The 26,830-nt window shown below is 40.0% G+C and overlaps 1 protein-coding gene across 7 annotated transcripts in view; it reads right to left on the minus strand.

Annotated features, from left to right (window-relative positions):
* Nucleotides 1-26,830, minus strand: part of spag17 (sperm associated antigen 17) — a 266,599-nt gene that overhangs the window by 145,950 nt on the left and 93,819 nt on the right. For all 7 annotated transcript variants that reach the window (XM_063050679.1, XM_063050682.1, XM_063050683.1 and 4 more), the window contains 3 exons: nucleotides 23,750-23,904; nucleotides 16,784-16,983; nucleotides 9,870-9,967 (listed from right to left, as the gene is read on the minus strand). In XM_063050679.1, coding sequence (XP_062906749.1) covers nucleotides 9,870-9,967; nucleotides 16,784-16,983; nucleotides 23,750-23,904 — 453 coding nt within the window. The remainder of the gene's footprint in view (nucleotides 1-9,869; nucleotides 9,968-16,783; nucleotides 16,984-23,749; nucleotides 23,905-26,830) is intronic.

The raw sequence follows: 26,830 nt of genomic DNA on the forward strand, positions 1-26,830 counted from the left end.
AGGAAACTTCTCAGATCCAAACAATGCTTCACATTTTAAGAAATATGTGGGGAATTCTCTGTTCTTGTTGTATCTAGCTCTTTCACCTTACCTAGTTAATGGTACATTGATGAGACAGGAGCAGACGTTTTAGTCCATTATGACTTTGACAACTATAATGCCAAATTTAACTAATTTCTTCTGCCCTCATATAATCCATATCAGTCCATTCATTGCATATTCATGTGTCATTGAAATGCCTCAAAAAACCTCTGAAATACAATTATCATGCTTGCTTCTACCACCCGTGCTAAAATTAAATTTGCCTCACACAGGTCCTTTGAACTCTCATCATAAAACTATGTCCCCTGCCCACCCTATTCTGGCATCTTGATAAATTTATAAACAACTTCAGCCTCTTATGATCAGAGAAAACAGTTCAAGTTTTCCCAACTTCTTTTGTGCAATACACACCAATCCAGGCAGCATCCAGGCAGATCACTTCTGTACCCTCTCCAAAGCCTCCACATCCTCCCAGTAATGGGGCAATGAGAATTGCACACAACAGGTACGGCTTAACCAAAGTTTTATACAGCTGCAATATGACTTCCTGACCAATGAGTAAGAATTGGGTATTCTTACTCTCAAAACTCCAAACAATGAAGGTAAGTATGCTTATACGTCTTTAACATTCTACCTATTCGTATTGTTACTTCCAGGAAGCCATGGACTTTGACACATAAGATACTTCTGTATGTCAATGCTTTAAAGTTTCTTGCCATTAGCTGTTAGTTTCCCCTTATATTTGCCCTCCCAAAACAATGTTAATGAAATTATTCAGTTCATGTGAGATTAGGAGAATTTATATGATCATCAATGTACCAATAAGCAGGTAACGCAGAAGAAATTAATTAAATTTGGTATTATGTTCATCAAAGGCATAATGGACTAAAAAGTCTGCTCCTGTCGGCCAGAAAAAAAATCTTGGAATGAGCCAAGAACAGTGGAAGCAAACAAATCAAATGTTTTTGCCATGGTGACAAATAAATGGAGGCTGCCATTTTGTGAGACTGTTATTGCAGTCACCATTTTGTGAACTGGTTCTTGATCAGGAATGGCTCGATCAGAACTGAAAGTAGACACAATAAGTTTCTTGCTGATGATCTGCTGAACTTGAAATAATTTCCAAATAAGAAACTACTTGTATGTGTTTTACTATGTGTGCCTAATTCAGTTCCCAGTGTCAATATGAGGGGTTCACCTGGAATCGGAAGCCATGATGGTGGGCACACACAGGGTTGAGCAGCAGTGCAGTGATAAACCACAACAAGTTGTCTTTATTAAGAACAAACATAACACGGCGTCAGAAGACGGCTTGAGGTATAAACATGGAGAGGAAATGAATATCATAGGCAACAGGAAGAGACTGCATGAGTACGAAAGGAGCTAGCAGCAAGTGAGGTCAGACATTAATTATGATGGAGTGAAGCTGGCTAATGAGGTGAGAGGGCACATTGTTCCCAAAGTTCAGCAGTCACTGGATTCATCGAGAGATTCAGGAGGCTGAGAATTTCCATCATAGATAAGCTAAGTCCTCCAGCACCTATGCAGTTTATCAGCAATCTAACTAATAACTGGAAATGCTTCAAATATATATATAATTCAATATATATTTTGCCCCTAGCCGTACAGGAGGGATCGATGAAAAGTTGAAAGCACATATTTTTCTGCATGTAATTGGAACAGATGCTTTGGACACTAACAGCTTTCAAATTGATGAGACAGCTTTTACATCGGACACTCCTGAGGACAAAATTTGAGGAGTATTTTGACCCAAGTAATAACATCATGTTTGAGAGATTTAAGTTTTTTTTCTGTGACATGAAACAAAGTGTTAGCTTTGACAATACTTAGCTGAGCTTCACACACTGAGTGAGTCCTGCAAATTTGGAGATTTGAGAAACTCACTAGTTAAAGACAGAATAGTTTGTGGCATTCCAGACAACGGACTAGGAGTAAGATTGTTGGGTGGAAAAGATTTGACACTGGAAAAAGGCTGTGAATATGTGTAGGGCAACATAGACCACACAAGTACAAGCTAAGGAGCGGCAGAGGGCAGACACAGCAGTGCATGCTGTGAAAACAGAGAAGCAGTGCACAAGGCATTTCTCAAAGCAAAGAGGAAGGCTCAAACAGCAATGAAGCAGATGTGGAGGCAGTCACATTCCAAAGACATGTCCTGCTGATGGAAAGTCCTGCAATAATTGTAGGAAGAAGAATCATTTTGCAAAGGGCTGCAAAGGTCAGGCTACCAAGGGAAAGGTGCACACAGTTGATGAGGAAATGGATGAATTTGTGGATTCGCTGCAGACAGCTGCTGGTGCCGGTCAAACAGAAGAGGTCATTCCAGTAACTGTGAACAAGACAGTAATTCCAGTCAAGCTTGACACCAGATCCCAGGTGAATATGTTATCCATGGATGATTACAAGACTCTCACAGTAAAGAGCAAGATTTACCCAGTGAAGTAAAAGTGAGAGGCTACACTGGAGAGAATGCTTCAGTAAAAGGAGGCTGTATAGTGACCTTCAAGCACAAGGGACAGCACTTAAAAGTCACAGCTACTGATTGTAGATAAGAAAGGACAGTCAATATTAGGTCTGAGTGCACGTGAAAAGCTCAACCTGGTGATAAGTTTTCTCATAGTGACCACTCATGGAAAAGTACAGATATCTTTGAGGGGCTCAGATGCTCATCTGTAGTACTCAAAATTAGGGACAAACTTAAACAACAACTAGCATGCATGAAATGCAAGAGAGAGCATTTTAGATTGCCAACAACCCAGTTTGCAGGTGCCAAGTGGTTTAGCAAGCTCGAAGTGTCATCTAGATTTTGGCAGATAAAGCAAGTCCGAGACGGTGTACTTTTAACACACCACAGGGGAGATATCACTTACTTCAGCTACTGTATGGGATTCTGTCTACAGCGGAAGTCTACCATAAAATCATTTACATGATTTGAGGGCATATCTGCTGTCAAGACCAGGATGGATGGCATCTTCATCTGGGGGTCCATCAAAGATCAACATGACTGAGACAAGTGCTTGATATGACAGGGAATGTTCCATCAGTACATATCGGTTGGCATGTCCCGAGAGCAAGGGGTTTAGATGGGGTGGAGTTTGTTAGGTTCAGGAAGGTTTTTTGACACAATATGTAGATCAGCCTACAAGAGGAGAGGCTGTACTTGATTTGGTATTGGAAAATGAACCTGGTCAGGTGTCAGATCTCTCAGTGGGAGAGCATTTTGGAGATAGTGATCATAATTCTATCTCCTTTAGATAGCATTGGAGAGAGATAGGAACAGACAAGTTAGAAAAGTGTATAATTGGAGTAAGGGGAATTATAAGGCTATCAGGCAGGAAATTGGAAGCTTAAATTGGGAACAGATGTTCTCAGGGAAAAGTACGGAAGAAATGTGGCAAATTTTCAGGGATATTGGTGTTGGAGTTCTGCATAGATACATTCTACTGAGACACGGAAATTATGGTAGCGCACAGGAACCGTGGTGTACAAAGGCTGTAATAAATCTAGTCAAGAAGAAAAGCTTACAAAAGGTTCAGAGAGCTAGGTAATGTTAGAGATCTAGAAGATTATAAGGCTAACAGGAAGGAGCTTAAGAAGGAAATTAGAAGAGCCAGAAGGGGCCATGAGAAGGCCTTGGTGGGCAGGATTAAGGAAAACCCCAAGGCATTCTACAAGTATGTGAAGAGCATGAGGATAAGACGTGAAAGAATAGGACCTATCAAGTGTGACAGTGGGAAAGTATGTATGGAACTGGAGGAAATAGCAGAGGTACTTAATGAATACTTTACTTCAGTATTCACTATGGAAAAGGATCTTGGTGATTATAGTGATGACTTGCAGCAGACTGAAAAGCTTGAGCATGTAGATATTAAGAAAGGGGATGTGCTGGAGCTTTTGGAAAGCATCAAGTTGGATAAGTCGCTGGGACCGGATGAGATGTACCCCAGGCTACCGTGGGAGGCAAGGAAGGAGATTGCTGAGCCTCTGGCAATGATCTTTGCATCATCAATGGGGACGGGAAAAAGGTTCCGGAGGATTGGAGGGTTGGGGATGTTGTTCTTTTATTCAAGAAAGGGAGTAGAGGTAGCCCCGGAAATTATAGACCAGTGAGACTTACTTCAGTGGTTGGTAAGTTGATGGAGGAGATTCTGAAAGGAGGGATTTATGAACATTTGGAGAGGTATAATATGATTAGGAATAGTCAGCATGGCTTTGTTAAGGGCAGGTCGTGCCTTACGAGCCTGATTGAATGTTTTGAGGATGTGACTAACACATTGATGAAGGAAGAGCAGTAGATGTAGTGTATATGGATTTCAGCAAGGCACTTGATAAGGTACCCCATGCAAGGGTTATTGAGAAGGTAAGGAGGCATGGGATCCAAGGGGACATTGCTTTGTGGATCCAGAACTGGCTTGCCCACAGAGAGCAAAGAATGGTTGTAGACAGGTCATTTTCTGCATGGAGGTCAGTGACCAGTGGTGTGCCTCAAGGATCTGATCTGGGACCCTCACTCTTCATGATTTTTATAAATGACCTGGATGAGGAAGTGGAGGGATGGGTTAGTAAGTTTACTGATGATACAAAGGTTAGAGATGTTGTGGATAGTGTGAAGGGCTGTCAGAGGTTACAGCGGGACATTGATAGGATGCAAAACTGGGCTGAGAAGTGGCAGATGGAGTTCAACCCAGATAGGTGTGAAGTGGTTCATTTTGGTGGGTCAAATACAATGGCAGAAAATAGTTTTAATGGTAAGACTCTTGGCAGTGTGGAGGATCAGAGGGATCTTGGGGCCCGAGTCCATAGGATGCTCAAAGCAGCTGCGCAGGTTGACTCTGTGGTTAAGAAGGCATATGGTGTACTGGCCTTCATTAATCGTGGAATTGAATTTAGGAGATAAGAGGTAATGTTGCAGCTATATAGGATCCTGGTCAGACCCCACTTGGAGTACTGTGCTCAGTTCTGGCAACCTCACTACAGGAAGGATGTGGAAGCCATAGAAAGGGCGCAGAGGAGATTTACAAGGATGCTGCCTGGATTGGGGAGCATGCCTTATGAAAGCAGGTTGAGTGAAATCGGCCTTTTCTCCTTGGAGCAATAGAGGATGAGAGGTGACCTGACAGAGGTGTATAAGATGATGAGAGGCATTGATCGTGTGGATAGTCAGAGGTCTTTTCTCAGGGCTGAAATGGTTGCCACAAGAGGACAGAGGTTTAAGGTGCTGGGGAGTAGGTACAGAGATGTCAGGGGTAAGTTTTTTTACTCAGAGAGTGGTGAGTGTGTGGAATGGGCTGCTAGCAATGGTGGAGGAGGCGGATACGATAGGGTCTTTTAAAAGACCTTTGGATAGGTACATGGAGCTTAGAAAAATAGAGGGCTATGGGTAAGCCTAGTCATTTCTAAGGTAGGGACATGTTCGGTACAATTTTGTGGGCTGAAGGGCCTGTATTGTGCTGTAGGTTTTCTATGTTTCTGTGTTTACATCTATGGACAAGATTTGAGAGGAGACAGACCATAAACCACTGGTCTCAATTATGTCCAAACCACTGAATGATTCCCATAAGGATGTAGCACATCTTGATAAGGCTACAGAAATATGATGTGATGATGATCTACACACCAGTAAAAAATGTTTGTTGCTGATGCGCTATCTCGAGCATTCAACAAGAAAGAAAAGAGTGACCAAGACACCAATGCAGATATACAAGCCTATGTTGACATGATTGTCACCTCCTTTCCAGCATCTTCTAACAGAACAGAGCAGATTAGGAAAGCAGCAGGATCAGATGAAACAATGAAAGAACTCAAAGGTACAATATGGAAAGGATGGCTAGCAGCTAAGAATGTCCAATGTGCATTCAGGATTATTAGGCATAGAGAGCTGAACTGTCAGTAGTAAAAGGTATGGTCTTCTAAAGGAAACAGGTTTGTGATTCCAGTACCACTACGCAAGGAAATACTTCAGAAGATACACAAAGGGCATCTTGGTGAAGAAAAATGTAAATGTTGAGCTCGTGAAGTGAAGCTCTGGCCTAGAATGAACGAAGACAGTAGCCAGATCATTGCTTCACGTGAAATATTATTTACCTACAGACCAAAGCAGCAAGCAGAACTGCTTACACCACACCCTGTACCAGACAGGCCATACTTCAAAGTTGGAATGGATTTGTTTCGTTGTAATGGGAAAAGTCATATTGTTGTAACCAGCTATCTTTCCAATTACCCAGAGGTTGCAACATTGCAAGCAATATCCAGAAAGGCAGTTGTCACTTTCCTGAAAACTGTGCTTGTGAGACAAGAAGTTCCATATGAGATAGCATCAGCCAATGGTTCACAATTTTTGAGCTGTGAATTTGAGTCCTTGGTCAATGTTTGGGGGGGTTTCAACATAAAACTTCAAACCCACGTCATCCAAAATCTAATGGCCTAGCAGAAAGTTCAGTCAAAGTAGGGAAGGGCCTCATGAAGAAAGTGCAAGATGGACGAGAGGATTTCTAATGAATTACAGAACTGTGCCATTGCAGAATAGCCTTTAACCAGCCCATATGCTGATGGGTTGACACATACACACTAACCTTCCAATGCATGAAAACCTGTTGACACCTAAAAGAACATACAAGTTCAAATTGGCTAAAGTGAAAGGGAAAGAAAAACAGAAATAGTATCATGACAAGACTGCAAACTGTCTACCAGACCTGAAGCCTGGAGATCAAGTGCAAATGCGAGATCGTGATTCTGGCACATAGTCCATGCAAGGATATGTGTAAGACATAGTAGCTCTATATTCCTACCAGATCCAGACAGAGTGAGGGACACATCTGAGAAGGAACCACATGGATCTATGACCCCAAGCTCCAATAGCTGTGATGCGTCACCGGTCAGCATACCAAAAGGGCCTCACATGTAAAAAATGAATATGTTGATCAGATCTCTCAGAAAGACAAATATTAATGGAGCAAATACAAGTAATGCACCTGTGGAAGCAAAAAGCAGACCAAAAAAGGATAATTAAAGCACCTTAGAGACTGATTAAAAGTTGATGAGTAGATAAGGGACTATAGTTGCTCATTACAATTGAAGTTGAAATGCTGAATGGTGGAAAATTCAAAAAAAAAGTCTGGCTATGGAATGTAAATATCTTTGTTGGAAATGACTATTGTTCCTTGTAGGTTTATGAGGACATAGTATTGTGTTAGTTTTTCATTAAAGGGGGAAGATGTGTTATTACGTGTACTTAATAAAGAACTTCATTACCAGTATGCAGTGAGCAGGGTTTACCTGGACCCGGAAACTACAATGGTGACCGGGTTTGCATGTAGACAGGGCTGAGCAGTAGTTCAGTAATAAAATGTTCTAACGTAAACCTACACCGAGTTTGTTTTTATTAAGAACAAACATAACAGTTTGGTTATTTGGAAATGACAGGATTGTGGAGGGAGAAGTCTATGTCCTGAAGGGTGACAGGACAATTGCGTCCTAGACAACTGTGTCCTGGTCAAATGCATCCCGGTCATTGGCACCCCTGGACATTTGCGTCCATTTTTTTTGCATCCCGGACATTTGTGTCCCAATATATGTATATTTCATAAAAGATATAATTTTACATATTCATGTAATTTTTAAAAATCAAAAAGTTTTATTAATTTAAAAAGGGATTGTAGTATGCATTTTATTGATTAAAAATTTAATTTATAAGTCCAAAACTTAGAAAGTGTGCATGCTGTGGGCAACCCCGCGTAAGAAACTTAATTTGTCCTCAGGATTGTAACGTGCAATTAATGATTGAAGGCACTTATTGATATTCTTATTTCTTGGTTGGACAATAATCCCTCTTTGGTAGTCAGTTTTCTTCTTTGTGGCCATAGCTTCCTCTTTCTTCAATGCATCAATTAATTTCCAAACAGAGGGATGTTGACAAGTAATTGAATTTTGGATAGCATTATATCACCCCTCTAAACTATTGTTAGATCTAGGCAAGTCATTCATTGTTCGATTGTGAACATTCCAAGATGCAATGGAAAAGGTTGCTGCAATCCTGTGCCCAATTCTACCTCTTGCTTGGCCAATGTATGTAACTTCAAACCGAGGTCGCATATTTTCTTAAAGGTGGATTTTGACAAATGGAAAATACACAAGCTTATTGTTTGCATTAGGATATGTTTCTGCTATACTCTTTTTTGCTCCTAGTTCAAAATCCGTTAGCACTAATTTGGGATTAAGTTGAGGGTGAGTCTGCAACAAAAGAGTGAATAGGCGGTCATATGTTTCTTTAGTCTTGTTGGGTAGAAGAGCAAAAACACGGAAAATACTGAATATACCATCTTGGACATGGATGCAGTACAATTGATAATAGATTTGTGGGCAAATTTTAAAAGTGCCATCTGCTGCCCAATTCTGAAATCGTGTCAAGTCATCCAAACCCTCACAGAAGCAAAGATGAGCATTCTATTTTCATCATTTATGCCAGTATCAATTGCAAGAAACCTTTGTCCAGTGGGGAGAATACAATATTCTTCTGGTATTCCGTAATTACATCTTTGGTTTGGTATAGATGGAGCCTTTTGTGCTTTCTGTCTTCAATGATGAACATTTCTCCCCACTGCTGAGACAGAGGGCATTTCTGCCATTGAAAATTCATCATGTTTTGACAAAGTTGTTCCAAAGAGATGTTTTGTTGGTTCATGTGAGGAGATCGCAGTTTCTATCAACTCTAAAATCGATCCTTTTGCTCTAATTGCAGCAGCAGAAGAACCATGGTTATGCTTAATAATTTGTTTTATTACATCGCTCTTGGTATGAACTCTTGCTTTGCAGGATCGTACCACACACCCCCAGTAAGTTTTCATGCCTGCAGCATTTTTCTTATGATAGTGATAAATATAATTTCTGTCATCAACAAGTATATTTCCACCTTTGCTTGATTTCAAGAACTGTGACATAGCTTAGTTTCTGGAAAAGAAAAAGTAAATTTAAAGCCAAACTGTAATAGGAAACATGGGGGTTTGTTTATAAGTAGCTCAGTCGCAAACGAGGCACCCCTCATTTGCCTATAAATTACCCTAATTGATTAGATGGTTGCTTTTTGAGCTGAGATAAGAGGCTTAGCATATATAACATGGGGTTTGTTACTCAGTAATAGTTACATATAGTGGGGCGCAAATGACCGGAACGCAAAAAAGGGACACAAATGTCCAGGGACACTAATGACCAGGACACGAATGTCCAGGACGCAAATACCCTAGTGCCGTCCTGAAGTAGTCTGAGCCCGGTGTTTGACTGACCTGGCTAGTGTGTGTGCACACAGATATTTAGTTTTGTGTATGATATGCATGTTTTTTGTTAACCGAACCAATAAAGGTACATTACATGTTAGGTAATAGACATTCTCACTGTGCCTATTGTTGAGGGTAGTTACAAACAACAATCTGTTGTGCTGTTCTAGGTTCTATTAATCTCAATTTCCACTCATTCTCCACCTGTATGTTGTCCATTCCCTTGATGTTCCCTATCCTTCTTCACTTTCATTCCCTTCACTGCCAAGGATTGGCAGCTTACCAAAACCTACTAAAAATCCACCAACTCTCATTACTAACTGAACTAAGCTCTGAGCTCACTTTGTTTAGGAACTCAATTCCATTCTCCACATCTGTTTGATGATGTAAAGGATGAAACTCTGGTGTGCTCATTAAATTGAAATTGTCAAAATATCATTATATAAAATATTTATGTGGGAAATTTCCCTCGAAATAAAGGAAAGAAACAATGGGATACAGGGTATACTTTTGCTAAAACAACGGTGAAATACTTACTTTAAGTGATCCCTCACGCATGAAAGGTTCGTTACTTTTTTCTTTATCTTCTTCTTCAACAACAGTTTCTGGTTTGAATTGAGGTCCTGGAGTACTTGCTTAAAAAAGAAAACAATATAGCACCATCTATGACCCATGATTAAGAAAAAGATTACTATGTTCCCTGTTAGGCGATTAGGATGTCTCCAAGTCATTCTTCATTAATGCATTATTTCTGAAGTGTCATAGAAAGGAATATTAAACAAAAATACATGACTAGATACATGTCATTTTGACTGAGGAAGCATACTTTGGCCTTGGAATAGGAAAAAAAAAACTGGGCTGGCTAATCTCTACAAACAGAAGAGATTCCGTAGATGCTGGAAGTCCAGAGCAACACACACAAAATGCTGGAGGAACTCAGCACGTCAGGCAGCATCTATGGAAATAAATAAACAGTTGGCATTTCAGGTTGAGACCCCACTTCAGGAAGGGAGAACATACTAGAATGAAAAGGTGGGGGGAGGGGTTGGTGATAGGTGGGAAAAATAAAGTGATAGGAAAGGAGAAGGGACCATGGGAGATCCCTGCGGAACATCCCTCCCTCCCCCCCCAACCCTCTGCTATCCTACAACCAAACACATCTTTACCTCCTCCCCACTCCCTGCAAAGATCGCTTCCTCTGGGATTCTCATGTCCATTCGTCCCTCCCCACTAATCTCCCTCTGGGCACACATCCCTGCAAGCGATAGAGATGCTACATTTACACATTCACCTCCTCCCTTACCTCCATTCAGGGTCCCAAAAACAGTCCTTCAGGTGAGGCAACACCTCAACTAAGAATCTGTTGGGGCATCTATTATATCTGGAAGTCCTGATGCAGCCTCCTCTATATTGGTGAGACCAATGTAAATTGGGGGATTGCTTTGTCAAGCCATCTCCGCTCCACCCACCAAAAGCAGAATTTCCCGGTGGCCAACAATTTAAATTCCTATCCATATTTCCATTCCGATATGTCAGTCCATGGCCTTCTTTTTGCCATGATGAGGTCACTTGCAGAGTGGAGGAGCAACATCTCACCTCCTGTCTAGGTAGCTTCTAATCCAATGGCATGAACAGCAGTTTCTCCTTCTGGTAGTTTTTAACCCCCTCCCTTCTCTCTTCTATTTCCCACTCTGGCCTCTAAGCTCTTCTCACCTGCCTATCACTTCCGTCTGGTGCACCCTCCCCCTTCTCCCAAAGTCTGCTCTCCTCTATTAGATTCCTTCCAGCCCTTTACCTTTCCTCACCCACCTGGCTTCACCTATAACCTCCTAGCTGATCCTCCTTCCCTTCCCACATCTTTTAATTCCAGTGTCTTCCCCTTTCTTTTCCAGTTCTGAAGAAAGGTCTTGGCCTGAAACATGGACTGTTTATTTACTTCCAAAGATGCTGCCTGACCTGCTAAAATCCTCCTGCATTTTGTGTGTGTTGCTCTGATTAATCTCTATCTCAGTTTACTCCCCATTGCACTTAAACAGGGAGAGCAGTCTTCACCTACTTCACATTCAGCTCACTGCTGCAAGTATGATAAGTAGGGGGATTTGTTTATATTGTAGGCTTCCCATGAGTATAGGTATTCAGGGGCTGAACTTGTACCCTGACAGAGACCTCTCTGGCATTCTTCTGCCAGTTGGAGATCCTCCTATCTGATACTTATACCTTATTGTCGCCAAACAATTGGTACTAGAACGTACAATCATCACAGTGATATTAGATTCTGCGCTTCCCACTCCCTGGATTACAAATATTAAATATTAAAATAGTTACAATTAGTAAATTTTAAAAATTTAAATTATAAATCATAAATAGAAAGTAGAAAAATGGAAAGTAAGGTAGTGCAAAAAAACCGAGAGGCAGGTCCGGATATTTGGAGGGTACGGCCCAGATCCGGGTCAGGCACCCTGGGAGCACCCTCCTAACCTGCCAGGAAATATGGTCAGGCAATCATCATGGTCTCCAATTCCTTACAGTCACACAGTGAAAATAGAAACATTAAGGATTTTAGCATCTAACGGCTTACAATTAGGAATATAAAATTGATATTATGCCATATCCTTATCCACATTTCCTGATTTTGCTTCATTATTTTCTGCAGTGGGGTTACAAGCAAAATAAATTAAATGAGTATATTTTTTATACAATACTATATCGATGTGGTAATATCATGTGGTCATTTTCCACTATTACTACCTAATTACAAACATCAGTTATCACACTGATCTGCATTTTGTGTTCAAAGTCGGGGAGGGGGGCTAAGATGTCTACGCTGCAATGTCAAGAAATTCCAAAAATTAAATTATTTCATTAGAATATCTATCATCACATATCATCCAATAACAGTGATAACACTGAGATTGGCATTGGCACTCTGTTGCTGTATTTCTGTTTTACCAATTCCTGGCAGATCCATAATATGATTGGACAATATTAGTATCCTGAGCTTCAAAATCTGGAGACCTAGGACCAATAAATTTCATTTACAGTACCCAACATCTTTTCATAATCCCAGCACACCTGAGACTGTTTCCAAACAGTTAAGCACCATCAGAAAATGTAGAGGCTTGACCCAAATGCAGAGCAGCAGAATTGATTTAGCAGTGAGTGATAACTTCAATAATAAATGCAAAATAAGCAAGCCACGAGAGGGGCACAAAACAAGAGAGATGGATAATTAAGATGACAAGGCAACAAGGTAACTGAAACCTAGGCGCAACTGGTTGAGGCTGGCTGGTTCAGTGGGTGAACAAGGGCTTCTTCTTTTTTTGTTTTATGGCAGTTGGCAACCAGTTTTTCAGTGCATTACCGCCACCTGCTAGACTTGTGGTGCTCCAACCAAATATGTCCTGGAGTTCTCTACTTTAGACAATCTAGTTCAGCCTGCAGTTCTCTATTAGCATCACTCTGTAGTTGCAATTCCTTGTGAATGCTTAATGCGCTCACTAGATAATGCCACAAACTGCTATTCTTCCCTAATTGTCACGTTTTCATGTTGTTGCATTACCTCAATTACATTAATTTCATCTACATCACTTGTAAGATTAAAATCGTCTTGTTAAAGAATAGTAATTATCGCATGTTATACTTTTAAAATTGCTGTTTTTCCAAGTCTATCTGCTTTTTCAGGTTTTCCTTTTCTTGGATCATGGCCTGCAGTTGTTTATTGAAACCTCAGAGTTCTTCATTTGCTTCCATGTTTTCATTTTATAATCTGAATGTAGGTAATTCACTTTGTAACAAATTCCTTTTCCTTTTGTATCCGTGTAATAATTTCCTCCATTTTCCAATCTCTTTCCAACTCACAGTTGTTCTTGTCAGGTACTTCTATTTGTTGTTGGAGTTCTGCACATTTACCCTGGGCTTCAACAATCAAATCTGAGGATTTTCCTTAAGTTCTGAAACATATTTGACCATTTGCGATAAATATACTGCCATTACGATTCCATCTCCCCTGCCAGTGAACTGTTGGATCTTCCATTCAGCGTTTCTTTGACTTCTTTCCACCTAATTCCTTTAATACCAAGATACTTTTCTGCAGACTTGACTATAATTTTAATTTTTTCAGTTCTTTTGCTTGTTTGCGCTGAACAATTAATTGCATCCACCATAAAAAGTACGAAATCCTTTCTACTCACTAAGTGTATCCTTATTTTTTATATTACCAGCCCTCACAATTCACCGGTTTATTATTCCCTGTATTTGTTTGCTTGACAGCCTTTTTTTCAGCAAATTCTTTCACTGCCTCTGCATAACTGATTCCTCAAGTTACTTTTACATATTGTATCTCAGCTTCTTGCTATAAATGCACCCTCGATAAGCTGCACTGTATTCCTTGCCACAATTGCAGCATTTCAGCCTATCTCCCGCTTCACATTTCCTATATTCATGTATTCCAGCACATCTCCCACATCTTTGTTTTCCTCTGCAAACTGCCGCAACGTGCCCGAACTTCTGACATTTATAGCATCTTAAAGGTGGTGGTATATATATTCTAACTGCATAACACATTATATCCTAAGTAAACGTTAGTCGGCAATCTCTCTTCATCAAAGTTAATCATTACCGCCAAACTATCACACTTTTTCCCCGTTTCTTGTAACTTTCAAACGTTTGGCCTCAATAATTTTTGCTCCTTTTATGTTCTGTTTAATCTCATCCATAGTAACTTTTGTTGGTATCCTCGAAATAACTCCTCTAGTCCACTTTCTATTGTTGCGTATTGAGCATTGTACTTCTTTACCATCTATTTTACTTAATCTTATCACTTTGCCTTGCTGAGCACTATCCCGACAAATCACTAATAGCAAACCATTTCGTAAAATCTTTGCTCTTTTAATCTCGCCTATAATTTTGTTGAGCATCTTCGTCAAATGAATCGGGTTCCAATCAGCAATTCGCTTAGTTTTGTAATTGCTTTTATCTCATCTTCTTTCCATTGTTTTGCTGTCCTGTTTTGATCATCTGCGGACTCCTCTGAGTTTGATATCCCGTACCTTTCTTTTCTTCCTCTTTCCATTCCTCTTTCCCACCTACCTCCATCTCTAGTTCACTTCCAGTCTCGCTAAAAACTTCCTTCAACAGCTTGGCTCTTTCCTTGATGTTCTCTCTCTCCGCCATTTTCCAATGTGCTCCACAATCAACCACCAGCCAGCCGTGAACAAGGCTGTGAATGAGAGCTGGTTTTAAATAGGCTGCAGGTGATGAGTTGGAAATGAGTGACAGGTAACTCCTGTTAGCTGGGTGCAGACTGGGAGATGCCTGCCTGTGCAGGCCTGACTAGCACTGCTGGATGTAGAGTCAATGATATGAGGAGGAATATTGCAACCACATTTTGCCACGCAAGGTGCAACAAAAAGTACTGGGAAAGTAACCAGATAATCTTGAGAGATTGCAATTTGGAGGTCTAGTAAATCTTGGAGATACAGCATGAATGGTAGGGTCCTAGTCAGTATTGATGAACCGGACCTGAAGAGTACAAGTTCATAGATCTTTAGAAGTACAGGTAGATACTGGATGTCAGGCTTCATTAGCTGGGGCACAGAATATAACACAAGGCATGTCATGGTGCCAACTTATAAAACTTTGGTTAGGTCACAGCTGGAATTTTGCATGCAGGTATGCTCACGACACTACCAGAATGATGAGAATCTCCTCTGAACTGAAATGGTGCAAATGGGATTTACTCAAATGTTGCTCAGATAAAATGGTTCATTTCTGATGAGAGACAATAGGTTCTTCTGTTTTACCTGGAGTAGTGGAGGTTTGGGGGGCGGGGGGGGGAGAGGAGGTGTAACCTGACAGAAGTATAAAAATTATGATAGATAGTAGGAAGGGTATAGTAGTACATTTGGATTGGAGGGTTGTGACTAGTGGTGTCCCACAAGGATCAGTTCTGGGACCTCTACTTTTCATGATTTTTATTAACGACTGGGATGTGGGGATAGAAGGGTGGGTTGGCAAATTTGCAGACAACAAAGGTTGGTGGTGTTGTAGATAGTGTAGAGGATTGTTGAAGATTGCAGAGAGACATTGATAGGTTGCAGAAGTGGGTTGAAAAGTGGCAGATGGAGTTCAACCCAGAGCAGTGTGAGGTGGTACACTTTGGAAGGACAAACTCCAAGGCAGAGTACAAAGTAAATGGCAGGATACTTGGTAGTGTGGAAGAGCAGAAGGATCTGGGGGTACATGTCCACAGATCCCTGAAAGTTGCCTCACAGGTGGATAGGGTACTTAAGAAAGCTTATGGGGTGTTAGCTTTCGTAAGTCAAGGGATAGAGTCTAAGAGTTGTGATGCAGCACTATAAAACTCTAGTTAGGCCACACTTGGAGTACTGTGTCCAATTCTGGTTGCCTCACTATAGGAAGGATGTGGAAGCATTGGAAAGGGTACAGAGGAGATTTACCAGGATGCTGCCTGGTTTAGAGAGGATGCATTATAATCAGAAATAAAGGGAGCGAGGGCTTTACTCTTTGGAGAGGAGGAGGATGAGAGGAGACATGATAGAGGTGTACAAGATAATAAGAGGAATAGATAGAGTGGATAGCCAGCGCCTCTTCCCCAGGGCACCACTGCTCAATACAAGAGGACATGGCTTTAAGATAAGGGGTGGGAAGTTCAAGGGGGATATTAGAAGGAGGTTTTTTTACTCAGAGAGTGGTTGGTGCGTGGAATGCACTGCCTGAGTCAGTGGTGGAGGCAGATACACTAGTGAAGTTTAAGAGACTACTAGACAGGTAAATGGAGGCATTTAAAGTGGGGGGTTATATAGGAGGCAGTGTTTGAGGGTCAGCACAACAATGTGGGCCGAAGGGCCTGCACTGTGCTGTACTATTCTATTTCATTTGCAGTTATGGGAAGTCATCATGCATTTCCGAGTTTACATTCTCCACTATTTTCTTTCCTGGATTATGTAGCAGCTCCTTTAAGCTCTGATATTCCTCCTTGGAAGCTATACCTTTGATTCCAAACAGTATACCCTCTACAGGTTAAACTCCTGCAGCACTTCTATGAGTACAGAGCACATTGCTATCTTTTTAGACATGTTTTAGGAGATAAATTAGTTACTTCTGTGAGGGTTGTGAGAACAACTTACCAGTTAAGTGGTATATATTTTCCTCCAAACACTATGTCCAAATGGAAGAGTTTTGTAATTGGGAGTCCGGGGGGGGGGGGGGGGGGCAGGTAAAATCACTCAGACCATAAGATCCTAATGATTCTCTACCTTCAAAATATTGTTATTAAATCTCCATCATTATGTACTCAACACCAATTTGTCAGCAGAATGAAACAATAGTAATATTGTTTTTTTTTCAATTATTAATTTCTCATTTTTCTATTATGCTTCTTTAAGTAGTTTTAGAATTAAAATTTCATATTAGCAGACGGTATTACATACATTGAGTTTTACTTGCTGAAGCATCTTTTCCTTTCTTTGGTTTCTCAGAAATAGTTACAAGTTCTGCAGGTACTTCAGATGGAGTTATTTGTAATTTCTGGGCTTCTAGCTCTTTAGCTGCCATTTCCTCTTGATACTTGTCGTCTTCTTCTTCTTCTACCCAGTCTGAGATTAACGAAGCAACATGCTCCAAATAATTTCTGGGGGAATAGAATAAAATAAAAATCATATCCTATTTTGAATTTTGGATGAGCTTCATTTAAACTGTTTTAAATTCCTGTTCATTCTCATCTCTAACATACCCCTCAAAATTAAATAATAAAATTTTCAATGCTGTTCATGAAATGCAGATTTTAGCTTAACTATTCCTGCAACATTCCGGTCTAATTTTTAATATCTTTATTTTTCCCTTTCAGGGTTCTTTTGAAGACCGTGACCTGGAGTTACATGCTGACCTCGGTCCTTTGCGGGAACGGGACCCATTCGCGGGGTTTCAGGACTGGCCATTGTTCGGCACGCCAAGGGTTCAGCCTGAGAGTCCGGCTCGACTTCGGAAGCCTGAGATCTCAGGGCTCCGGAGACAGGCGGATTGAGGGTTGGTGTCACAACAGGAGACTTGTGTGTCGTCGGGGGAGTCAGGATATCTGATCTGCTGTGGGCCCAAAGATCTGGGATCTTTGCAATCTTTGGGCACAGAGCTCAAAAAAAGCGACGTAACAGACTTTTTAACATCATAAACCAGTGAGTTGTTTGTTATGTCTCACTGGGAAAACTTTTTTTCCCTTATTAGGCAGAGAGAGAATCTGCGGTATGTTGAATGCCAGGTGTAACGTGAAGTCTTTGGGGTAACTACAAGTCTGTGTCTTTGCTCACACTTGAATGCTCGGTGATGGGGGCGATGCTTGCTATTTTTTTGCCAGTGGGGGGAGCGGGGGATTGTTGCTCACTACCACTTATGCTTTGGGGACTTTGGAGTTCTTAAGTTTATCTGTCATTCAATCTTTGGGGCACTTCTCTGTTTTCGTGGATGTTTGCGAAGGAAAAGCATTTTGGGAAGTATATTGTATACATTCCTCTGACATTAAATTGGGCCTTTGAACCTTTAATTTGATTCCTGCATTTACAGTGTGGATAGTGGTGGGAGGCAGAAGTGAATGCTGGAATCTAGCTGAAATACAAAGGTCTATTTAGGTAAAGTAGAACCAGTAACAACACTATACAAAATGAAGACCAAACAGATGCTGCCAAAGGCCTGATGCAAGAGAGACAAATCAAGAACTTCATCTTTCAGAATCAGGAACACAATCCTTCGAGGGGACCCACCAAGGAGCAGAAAATCAGTACCAAGCAAAATGTAATTTTCAGCAACCATATCCCTTGAATCTGAAAGAAACATGTTGCAGAGAACTGGGAATGTGATTGCAACAAATGTTATCCAACTCAAACATGTTGGAAATTGGAGGTTAATTGGATGGAATTTAAACATTATGAATCAATTATATATGCATAAACTAAGTCTAATGAGTCTTAATCCTAGTAGTCAATTAAAATTAAAACAACCAGCCCTATACTGGATCATGTATTTTTCATGCATCTGCAGAGATCACTCAAACTGATAATAGGCTGGTTAGAGAACATGAAACAGAACTATTGACCACAGGAGACCTTTTGCCCACAACGTTGTGCCAAATTAAGCTAATAACACCGAATCCCCTCTACCTACGTATGGTCCATATCTGTCCATTCTCTGCATATTCATGTGCCTATCAAAGAGCCTCCTAAATGCCTCTAATGTATCTGTATCCACCACCATTCTTGGGAGGACATTCCAGGCACCCTCTGTGTAAAAAATTCTGTGCTGCTCATCATCTCCTTTGATCTTTAACCTTAAATACATGTCCTTTCTTATTCACCCTGGGAAAAACAGACACCCTGGAAATGTCTACTCCATCTATGCCTCTTATAATTCTATGAACTTCTATCAGTCCTCCTGTCAGTCTCTGCTACTTCAGAGAAACCTGCAAAAGTTTGTCCAATATCCATATAACACATACCCTCTAATCCACACAGCAGCCTGGTAGAACTCTTCTGCATCCTTTCCAAAACTTCCATATCCTTTGTGAAAACCTCTGAAAGCTTTCCATTCTTCCTTAACTGTTCTACCATATAGCCTATGTGCTCAGTCTATATTAGCAGTCTCCTCCCTCATCCCATTGCAGTCTCCTTATTCAGGAATAATACACTGATATTATGCCTAATCATAATGGAGTAGTAGTCCCTGTATTAGATTGATCCCTATAATTGTTCATATGGATTTCCCAGCATAAATAATGGGGAATTGGCAAAATTTTACACCCTGTACATGGGCTGTCTTGAAGATCTTCATTGTATGTAAAAAGGCAATGTTAGAGGTTGGGAACATAAATTTGCAGGTAGACTGGGAAAATCAGGTTGGGACTGGAATTTGTAGAGTGCTTGCAAGATGGCTTTTTAGTACAACTTGTGACTGAGTTCACGAGAGAAAAGGCAATTCTGGATTTGGTCCTGTGTAAGGAACTAGATTTAATCAGAACAGTTAAGGAACAATGGAAGACTTTCAAAGATATTTTTCACAGAGTTCAACAAAAGTATATTCCAATTCAAAGTAAGGACACTAGAATGGGGAAAGTCATTTCTGGATAACTAAGGAAATCAAAAAAAGCTCATGCATAACAAGATGCTAAGAATAGCAGTAAACTGGAAGACTGGGAAAACTCTTAAAAAAAAGCAACAAAGCATCACCAAGCAAGCAATAGGGAAAGAGGAAATAATTAAAGTAAACTAGTGCAAAATACAGTATAAAGATAGTAAAAGTTTTTATAATTTATAAAGCAGAAAAGGATTACTAAAGAGAAAATACAGTAGGTTCCTTGGAAGGCAAGGGGGAATTAATATTGGGTAATGAAGAAATGGCAAAGACCTTGAACAACTATTCTGTGCCAGTATTTATGGAGAAGGTTACATCTAACATCAAGGCGAGGACCTCGATACAATCACTGTCACTAAAGAGGTAGTGGATGAGCAAACTTGTGGGCTTAAAGGTAGACAAGTCCCCTGGTCCTGATCTGATGCATTCCAGGGTACTGAAATAAATGGCTTAACATTACATTATAACTTACTGTTTATGATAATTTAACAAAGTTCTCTGGACTCTGGTCAGGTCTTGGGAGATTGGAAGACAGTGAATGCCATGCCACTATTTCAGAAAGGATGTAGGCAAAAGTTGGGTAACTGTAGGCCATTTAGTTTAATGTGTATATTTAGGAAAATGCTTGAAACTATCATTAAGGAAGAAACAGCAAGGCATCTGAATCAGTGTTCCATCAGGCCGACACAGCATGGATTCATGAAGGGCACATCCTGTTTGACAAACCTACCGGAGTTATTTGAGAATATAATGAATGCAATGGATAGAAGGGAACACGTGGATGTTGTATACTTGGATTTCCATAAGGTGTTTAATAAGGTGTTCATAAAAGACTTTCTGTAAGATAAGGATGTATGGAGTTGGGGATAGTATATTAGTATGGATAAAGGATTGATTAACCAATAAGGCAGACAGTTGATACAAATGTTTGTTTCTTTGGTTGACAGTCAGTGGCAAGCGGAGTGCCACAAGATTTGGTGCCGGGCTCACAACTAGTCATGATATATATTAATGATTAGAAGACTTAACCAAGTGTAGTATATCTAAGTTTACTGATGTAAGTAAATTGAGTTGAAAAGCTAATTGTACAAAGGTTTCAAAGAGCCTGCAGAGAGATACAGATAGGTTAAGTGATTGGGCAAAGGTGCAGCAGATGGAGTACAACATTGGTAAATGTGAAGTCATCCACTTTGGAAGGAAAAATAAAAGATCAGATTATTATTATTTAAATTGTGAAAGATTGCAGCATGCTGTAGTGCAGAGAGACTTGGGCGTGCTTGTGCATGAATTACAAAAGGTTGTTTTGCAGGTGCAGCAGGTTATCAAGGCGGCAAACGGAATGTTGGCCTTCATTACTAGAGGGAAAGAATTTAAGAGCGGGGGATTATATTGTAACTGTACAGGGTAGTGGTGAGGCTGCACTTGGAGCAATGCATGCATTTCTGGCTTCTTTTCATGAGGAAGGATATACTGGCTCTGGAGCTGATACAGAGGACACTCGTTGGGTTGATTCCAGAGATGAAGGGGTTAGCCTTTGAGGAGAGATTAAGCCACCTGGGCATATAATTACTGGAATTCAGAAGAATAAGAGGGGGTCATAGAAACAGGAAATTATGAAGGATAAATAAGATAGAGGCAACTAAGTTTTTTTTTTTACTGATGGTAAGTGAACCTAGGATTAGGGCAATAGATTTAGTATGGAGATCAGCATAAACTGCTTTTCCCAGAGTAGTGATTCTGTGGAACTCTCTACTCAGTGAAGCATTGGATGCTGCTTAATTAAATAGAGTTAGACAGATTTTTGCATAACTGGGTAATGAAGGGTTATTGGGAAAAGGCAGGTCGGTGGAGCCGAGCCTATGGCAGGATCACCCATAATCTTACTTAATGGTGGAGCAGGCTTGACAGGCCAAATGGTCTACACTTGCTCCTATTTCTTATGTGTTTATGTTCTTATTAGTTTTAAATGGAGGGAATAGGTGCATTGTACTGAGATAATTACACACAAAATGCTTTGAATTTATTTAAAATATTTTAAGATATTCCAAATGCTCTATATTTTAATTATTTTGATGTCTTGAATATTTCTGACATCAGTAACATCAACTACCGCCCCCCACCCCCTCCATCTTCACTGTTGGCTTCAGCAGCCAAATAGTTTCAGCTGTAACACACACAAAATGCTGGAGAAGCTGAGCAGGTCAGGCAGAATCTCTGGAGAGGAATAAATAGTTGACATTTCAGACCAAGACCCTTCATCAGTCCTGTTTATTCCTCTTGGTAGATGCTCTGACCTGACAAGTTCCTCCTTCATTTTGTGTGTTTTGCTCTGGATTTTAGCATCTGCAGAAACTCCTGTCATCGTGCTGCGTCCTGCTGGGAGAAATGCGTGAAGTAAGTCTGAATCTGTCACTATTGATCTCAAATTCTGAGCTATTAATATTCCAAATCAGACTGTTTTCAGCTTCATCTTTTTCCCAGCTTCAGCTGAATATTTCAGCTTTGCCTGAATGCCTGTTTGTAACAATTTTTTTAATCAATTATCAAATACATGGTATGTTGGGCCATGCAAAATTAGGTTACCGTACAGAAATGATAGAACAGATATACAGGTTTCCTCCACCATCCGAAGGTAGAGCATTCCTATGAAACGGTTCGTAAGCCAAAATGTCACAAAGTGAAGAAGCAATTACCATTTATTTAGATGGGAAAATTTTGTCAGCGTTCGCAGACCCAAAAATAACCTACCAAATCATGTCAATTAACACATAAAACCTAAAATAACAGTAACACATAGTAAAAAGCAGGAATGATATGATAAATACACAGTCTATATAAAGTAGAAATACTTTTCCATAATCATTACTGCATTGTTCGCTGAAGCGAAAATCTCACGCAAGCGCTGTTTACATCGCCTCTGATCTGGGCCGACACTTACATGTGGGGTGGCACCTAATTAATTAGCATGATTATTTTGGCTTTTTTCTTAAAGATGTGCTGTGTGCCTCCCGGCTACCGCTGCATTCTCTGCAAATTGGTACAGTATCTGTCCGCGGCCTGGATGTTGGGGTGGTGGGACACTGGGGTGTCATCTCGTCATCTGCTTCCATTAGAGCAGGCAGCTCATCTTCTCCTATGACTGCCCGCCTCGATGTCGAAGTTCGTCGTCTGCTGTGGAAGGCTTGCTTGACTGCTGAGCCTCGCGCATTTTTCTATCATACTATTCTTTGTAAGGACTCAAACCATCTTGCAAATATCCCATAAACCTATGTACCCTTTCAAAATTAAAGTCATACTTTATCATTACTCATTTGGTTTTGACTGTTATCCTTTTCTCTTCCAATTACATCAGCTCTTCATCTATCAGTTCTTGGTCATGGGATGCCGAAACCTCTTCAACATCATCTTCATCAGTTTCCACAATCCAAATTCACATTGTCCTTACTTCGTTCACCACGATCAAAATGCTTAATTATGTCTAGTTTTATGCTAAGTGTAACACCCTTATGAGCTCTTTCAGGCTTTTCCAATACCTCAGAACTCATCTTGCAAACAGATACTCACAGGCACGTGTTAAAGTAATGCCAGCGAGAATGCCCTTCCAAATCTGGGGGAGAGCGGCTGCTCGGGGCGCGCGCTGCCTTTTATCATGTGCTGATTTTTTTTCATAACAGTGAAAACACCTTGTTAGCGAAAACAGGATACTAATGTAGGTCTTTCGTAACAGTGAGGTTTCGTAAAGAGAACGTTCGAAAAGCGGGGGACACCTGTATTAGATCAGGGGTCGGCAACCTTTTTGCCTCTGTGGTTCGGATCGTGTATTAATGAGCGGACTGTGGGCCAGATAAATGCCATAAAAAAAACTTGAAATATGGGAATTATCCATTTAAATACATCTAGTTATGTTTTGCCTTAAATTAATGAATAACACATGCTAGAAAATGATTTGTGATAAGGTTGCCTATCCCTGTACTAGATGATCAGCATTTCTGTTCGATTTCATGTAATTTATGTGCCACACAAGATGATTGGTTGGCATAATTTCACAATCTGCACTTCGATAAGCCTTGTTAATAGGATATTTGCAAATGAATAAAAATATCCAGCCTGATTTGAAACCATACAGGATACACTGCTGTTCACAAAATCTGTATAGGTTATAACAAGCATTATTCTATCCAAAGCCTCTGTATAATACATTTTTGATCTGTTTAAAAAACTTTAATTTAATACCCAGCACATTTCAGCTAACCAGAAAATTAGTCTGTGGGAGTACACACCTGAACCCAACATCAGAGTGCAGGGCTGTTTTCCAAGATTGCTTACATTGGCGTTGTTCATTCATGGGATTATGTAAGACCAGAAGCGTAGAGTTGTCCTGTCTGTGGTAGTATGTATCCACACATCTATAAAATGGCACAGCTTCCTGAAGAACCTAAAAATATACACACATGCTAATATTGATAAAAGTAGAAACAATAGCTGTGAAAGTTTATATAAATTAGTCTTTTGATTGGTAAGTTTGTAAATGACAAAAAACTCTCAGCAGAGTAATGAATAACGAGGAGGTTTGCCTAAAAATTTGGCAGGATATAGATCAACGTGGGCAGAGAAAGGGCAGATGGGGGTAAGTGTGAGGTTGCACTTTGGGAGATCAAATTTAAGAAAATATACTGTAAATGGTAAGACTCTTAACAACATTGATGTACAAAGGGAGCTTAGGATGAAATTCAATTGTTTCCTGAAAGTGACGATTGGATAGAATTGTGAAGAAGTGTTCTTGTCCTTATTAGTCAGAGAGTTGAATACGAAAGTCAGCAAGTCATGTTACAACTGTATAAAACTATAGTTAATATACATTTGGAATACTGTGTATGGCTCTGCTTGCTACATAATAGGAATGATGTTGAAGCTGTGAAAAAGGTGTAGAATAGATTCTGAGTTCAAAGTAAATTTATTATCTAAGTGCATATACAACCATGAGATTCATTTTCTTGTGGGCATACTCAATAAATCTATTGAATAATACCATAATAGACAGGTAGTAATCAAGATGTTGCCTGGATCAGGACAAACTTAGATTGTTTTCTCTGGATTGTTAGAAGCTAAGGGGAAACCTGATAAAAGAACATAAAATTATGAGAAGCATTGATGGGTTAGTGACTTTTTCACAGGATGAAATTGTCAAACACTAAGATAAGGGTTTGAATGTTTACAGGAGATTTATGTGGCAAGATTTTTTTTATATACACAGAGTTGCATATATCTGGACTTTGCAGGGTAGATGGTGGAATCAGATGCAATAACAATATTTAATAGGCATTTAGACAAACATATGAATAGGCAAGGAAACAAAGGGATGTAGATGACGCGCAGTTTACATTGCTATCAAGGTACACATACACAACAATGACTGAAAGGTTGTTCTATGTTCTAAATGATGCCAAGTATCAACAGTTTTGATTTTTATACAGAACATAAAAATTCTCTCTTCATTCAAGGTCAATGCTAATCTTTATTTTATGAGTTGATATTCTCCCAAATAGCCATACAAATGCTAAGCTTACACTATAAGTATCAAAGGATACTAAGGTATACAAGTTGTAAAAAGGCAAAAATACATAACTAATACATACCATGAGTAGTTTTAAAGCCTATGTTATATAATGTAATATATGTTCATAGTATGTATTAGTTATGTATTTTTAAGATGTACATTGAATTCCTTGATAAACATCATGATCTACTTTAGTCAGAAAGAGCAAGATTACAAAATATTTAGGTCTTCTCATCAAAACAAAAAATGATTTTTAATAATTGTGTAGATGACATAGGACAGTTTTTAAAGACTTTTACATTTAAATAATTTTTCAGTATTCTAACACAGTAACCACAGTATCAATACTTTCTATGCTGAACTTGGAAGATATTTAAAAAAATACAAGGGTCTCCAAGTAGAAATGCTGAAACAAGGTATATAGTTCTTTGAATTAGTGAAAAGAATTGGTGTGGTGAGGTGGTTGGGGGTTTGTGGATTGTGGAATTCACCTCAGTGTCAGCTTCTTTAATTACTGTGAAAAATATTGTAGAATAGCTCAAGACACTTTCTGTCCAAAAACTTCACTCAAGGATGTGGAAGCTTATTACTTGTAAATTTACTTCCTTCCAGTTCATTAAGATCATTGCCTTAAATGGAGTGAAGTCCCTGCTATTCAATATGGAAAGAAAAATTAAAACATAGGAAAATCAGTGGATATTGTGTACTTTGATTTTCAGAAGGCTTTTGACAAGTTAAGAGCCTATGGTATTACAGGAACGATACTAGGATGGATAAAGCATTCGCTGATGGCACAAGGCAAAGAGTGGGAATGAAGGAAGCCTTTTCTGGTTGACTGCCAGTGACTAGTGGTGTTCCACAGGGGTCTCTGTTGGGTCTGCTTCTTTTTAAATTATATGTCAATGATTTTGATGACGGCATTGATGGCTTTGTGGCCAGGTTTGTGGATGATACGAAAATAGGTAGAGGGGTGGGTAATGTTGAGGAAGCAGGGAGGCTGCAGAAGAACTTAGACAGATTAGGAGAAAGGGTAAAGAAGTGGCAGGTGGAATACAATGTCAGGAAGTGTATGGTCATGCACTTTGGTAGAAGAAATAAAAGCACAGACTATTTTCTAAATGGAGGGAAAATTCAAAAATCTGAGGTGCAAGGGAATTTAGGAGTCTTCGTGCAGAATTCTCTGAAGGTTGACTTGCAGGTTTAGGCGGTGGTGAGGAAGACAAATGCATTGTTAGCATTCATTTTGAGAGGACTAGAATGTAAAAGCAAGGATGTAATGTTGAGGCTTTATAAGGCACTGGCACGGCCTCATGGAATATTGTGACCAGTTTTGAGCCATTATCTAAGAAAGGATGTGCTGACATTGATGTTCAGAGGAGCTTCACAAGAATGATTCTGGGAATGAAAGGACTGACTGTAGCTCTGGGTCTGTACTCCCTGGAACTCAGAAGAATGAGGGAGGAAGCCACTGAAACCTATTGAATGCTGAAGGGCCTCAATAGAGCGGATGTGGAGGGGATGTTTCCTACGATGGGGGAGTCTGGGACCAGAGGGCACAACCTTAGAATAGAGGGACATCCATTTAGAACAGAGAAGAGAAGGAATTTCTTTCGCCAAAGAGTGGCAAATCTGTGGAATTCATTGCCACAGGCAGCTGTGGATGCCAGATCACTGGGGATATTTAAGGCAGAGGTTGATAGCTTCTTGATTAGTCATGGCATGAAGGGTTACTGGAGCTGAGAGGGAAATGGATCAGCCATGAAGAAATGGTTGGGAAGACCTGATGGGCCAAATGGCCTAATTC

This window comes from Mobula hypostoma, chromosome 6 (genome assembly GCF_963921235.1).
Source record: "Mobula hypostoma chromosome 6, sMobHyp1.1, whole genome shotgun sequence".
NCBI lineage: Eukaryota > Metazoa > Chordata > Chondrichthyes > Myliobatiformes > Myliobatidae > Mobula > Mobula hypostoma.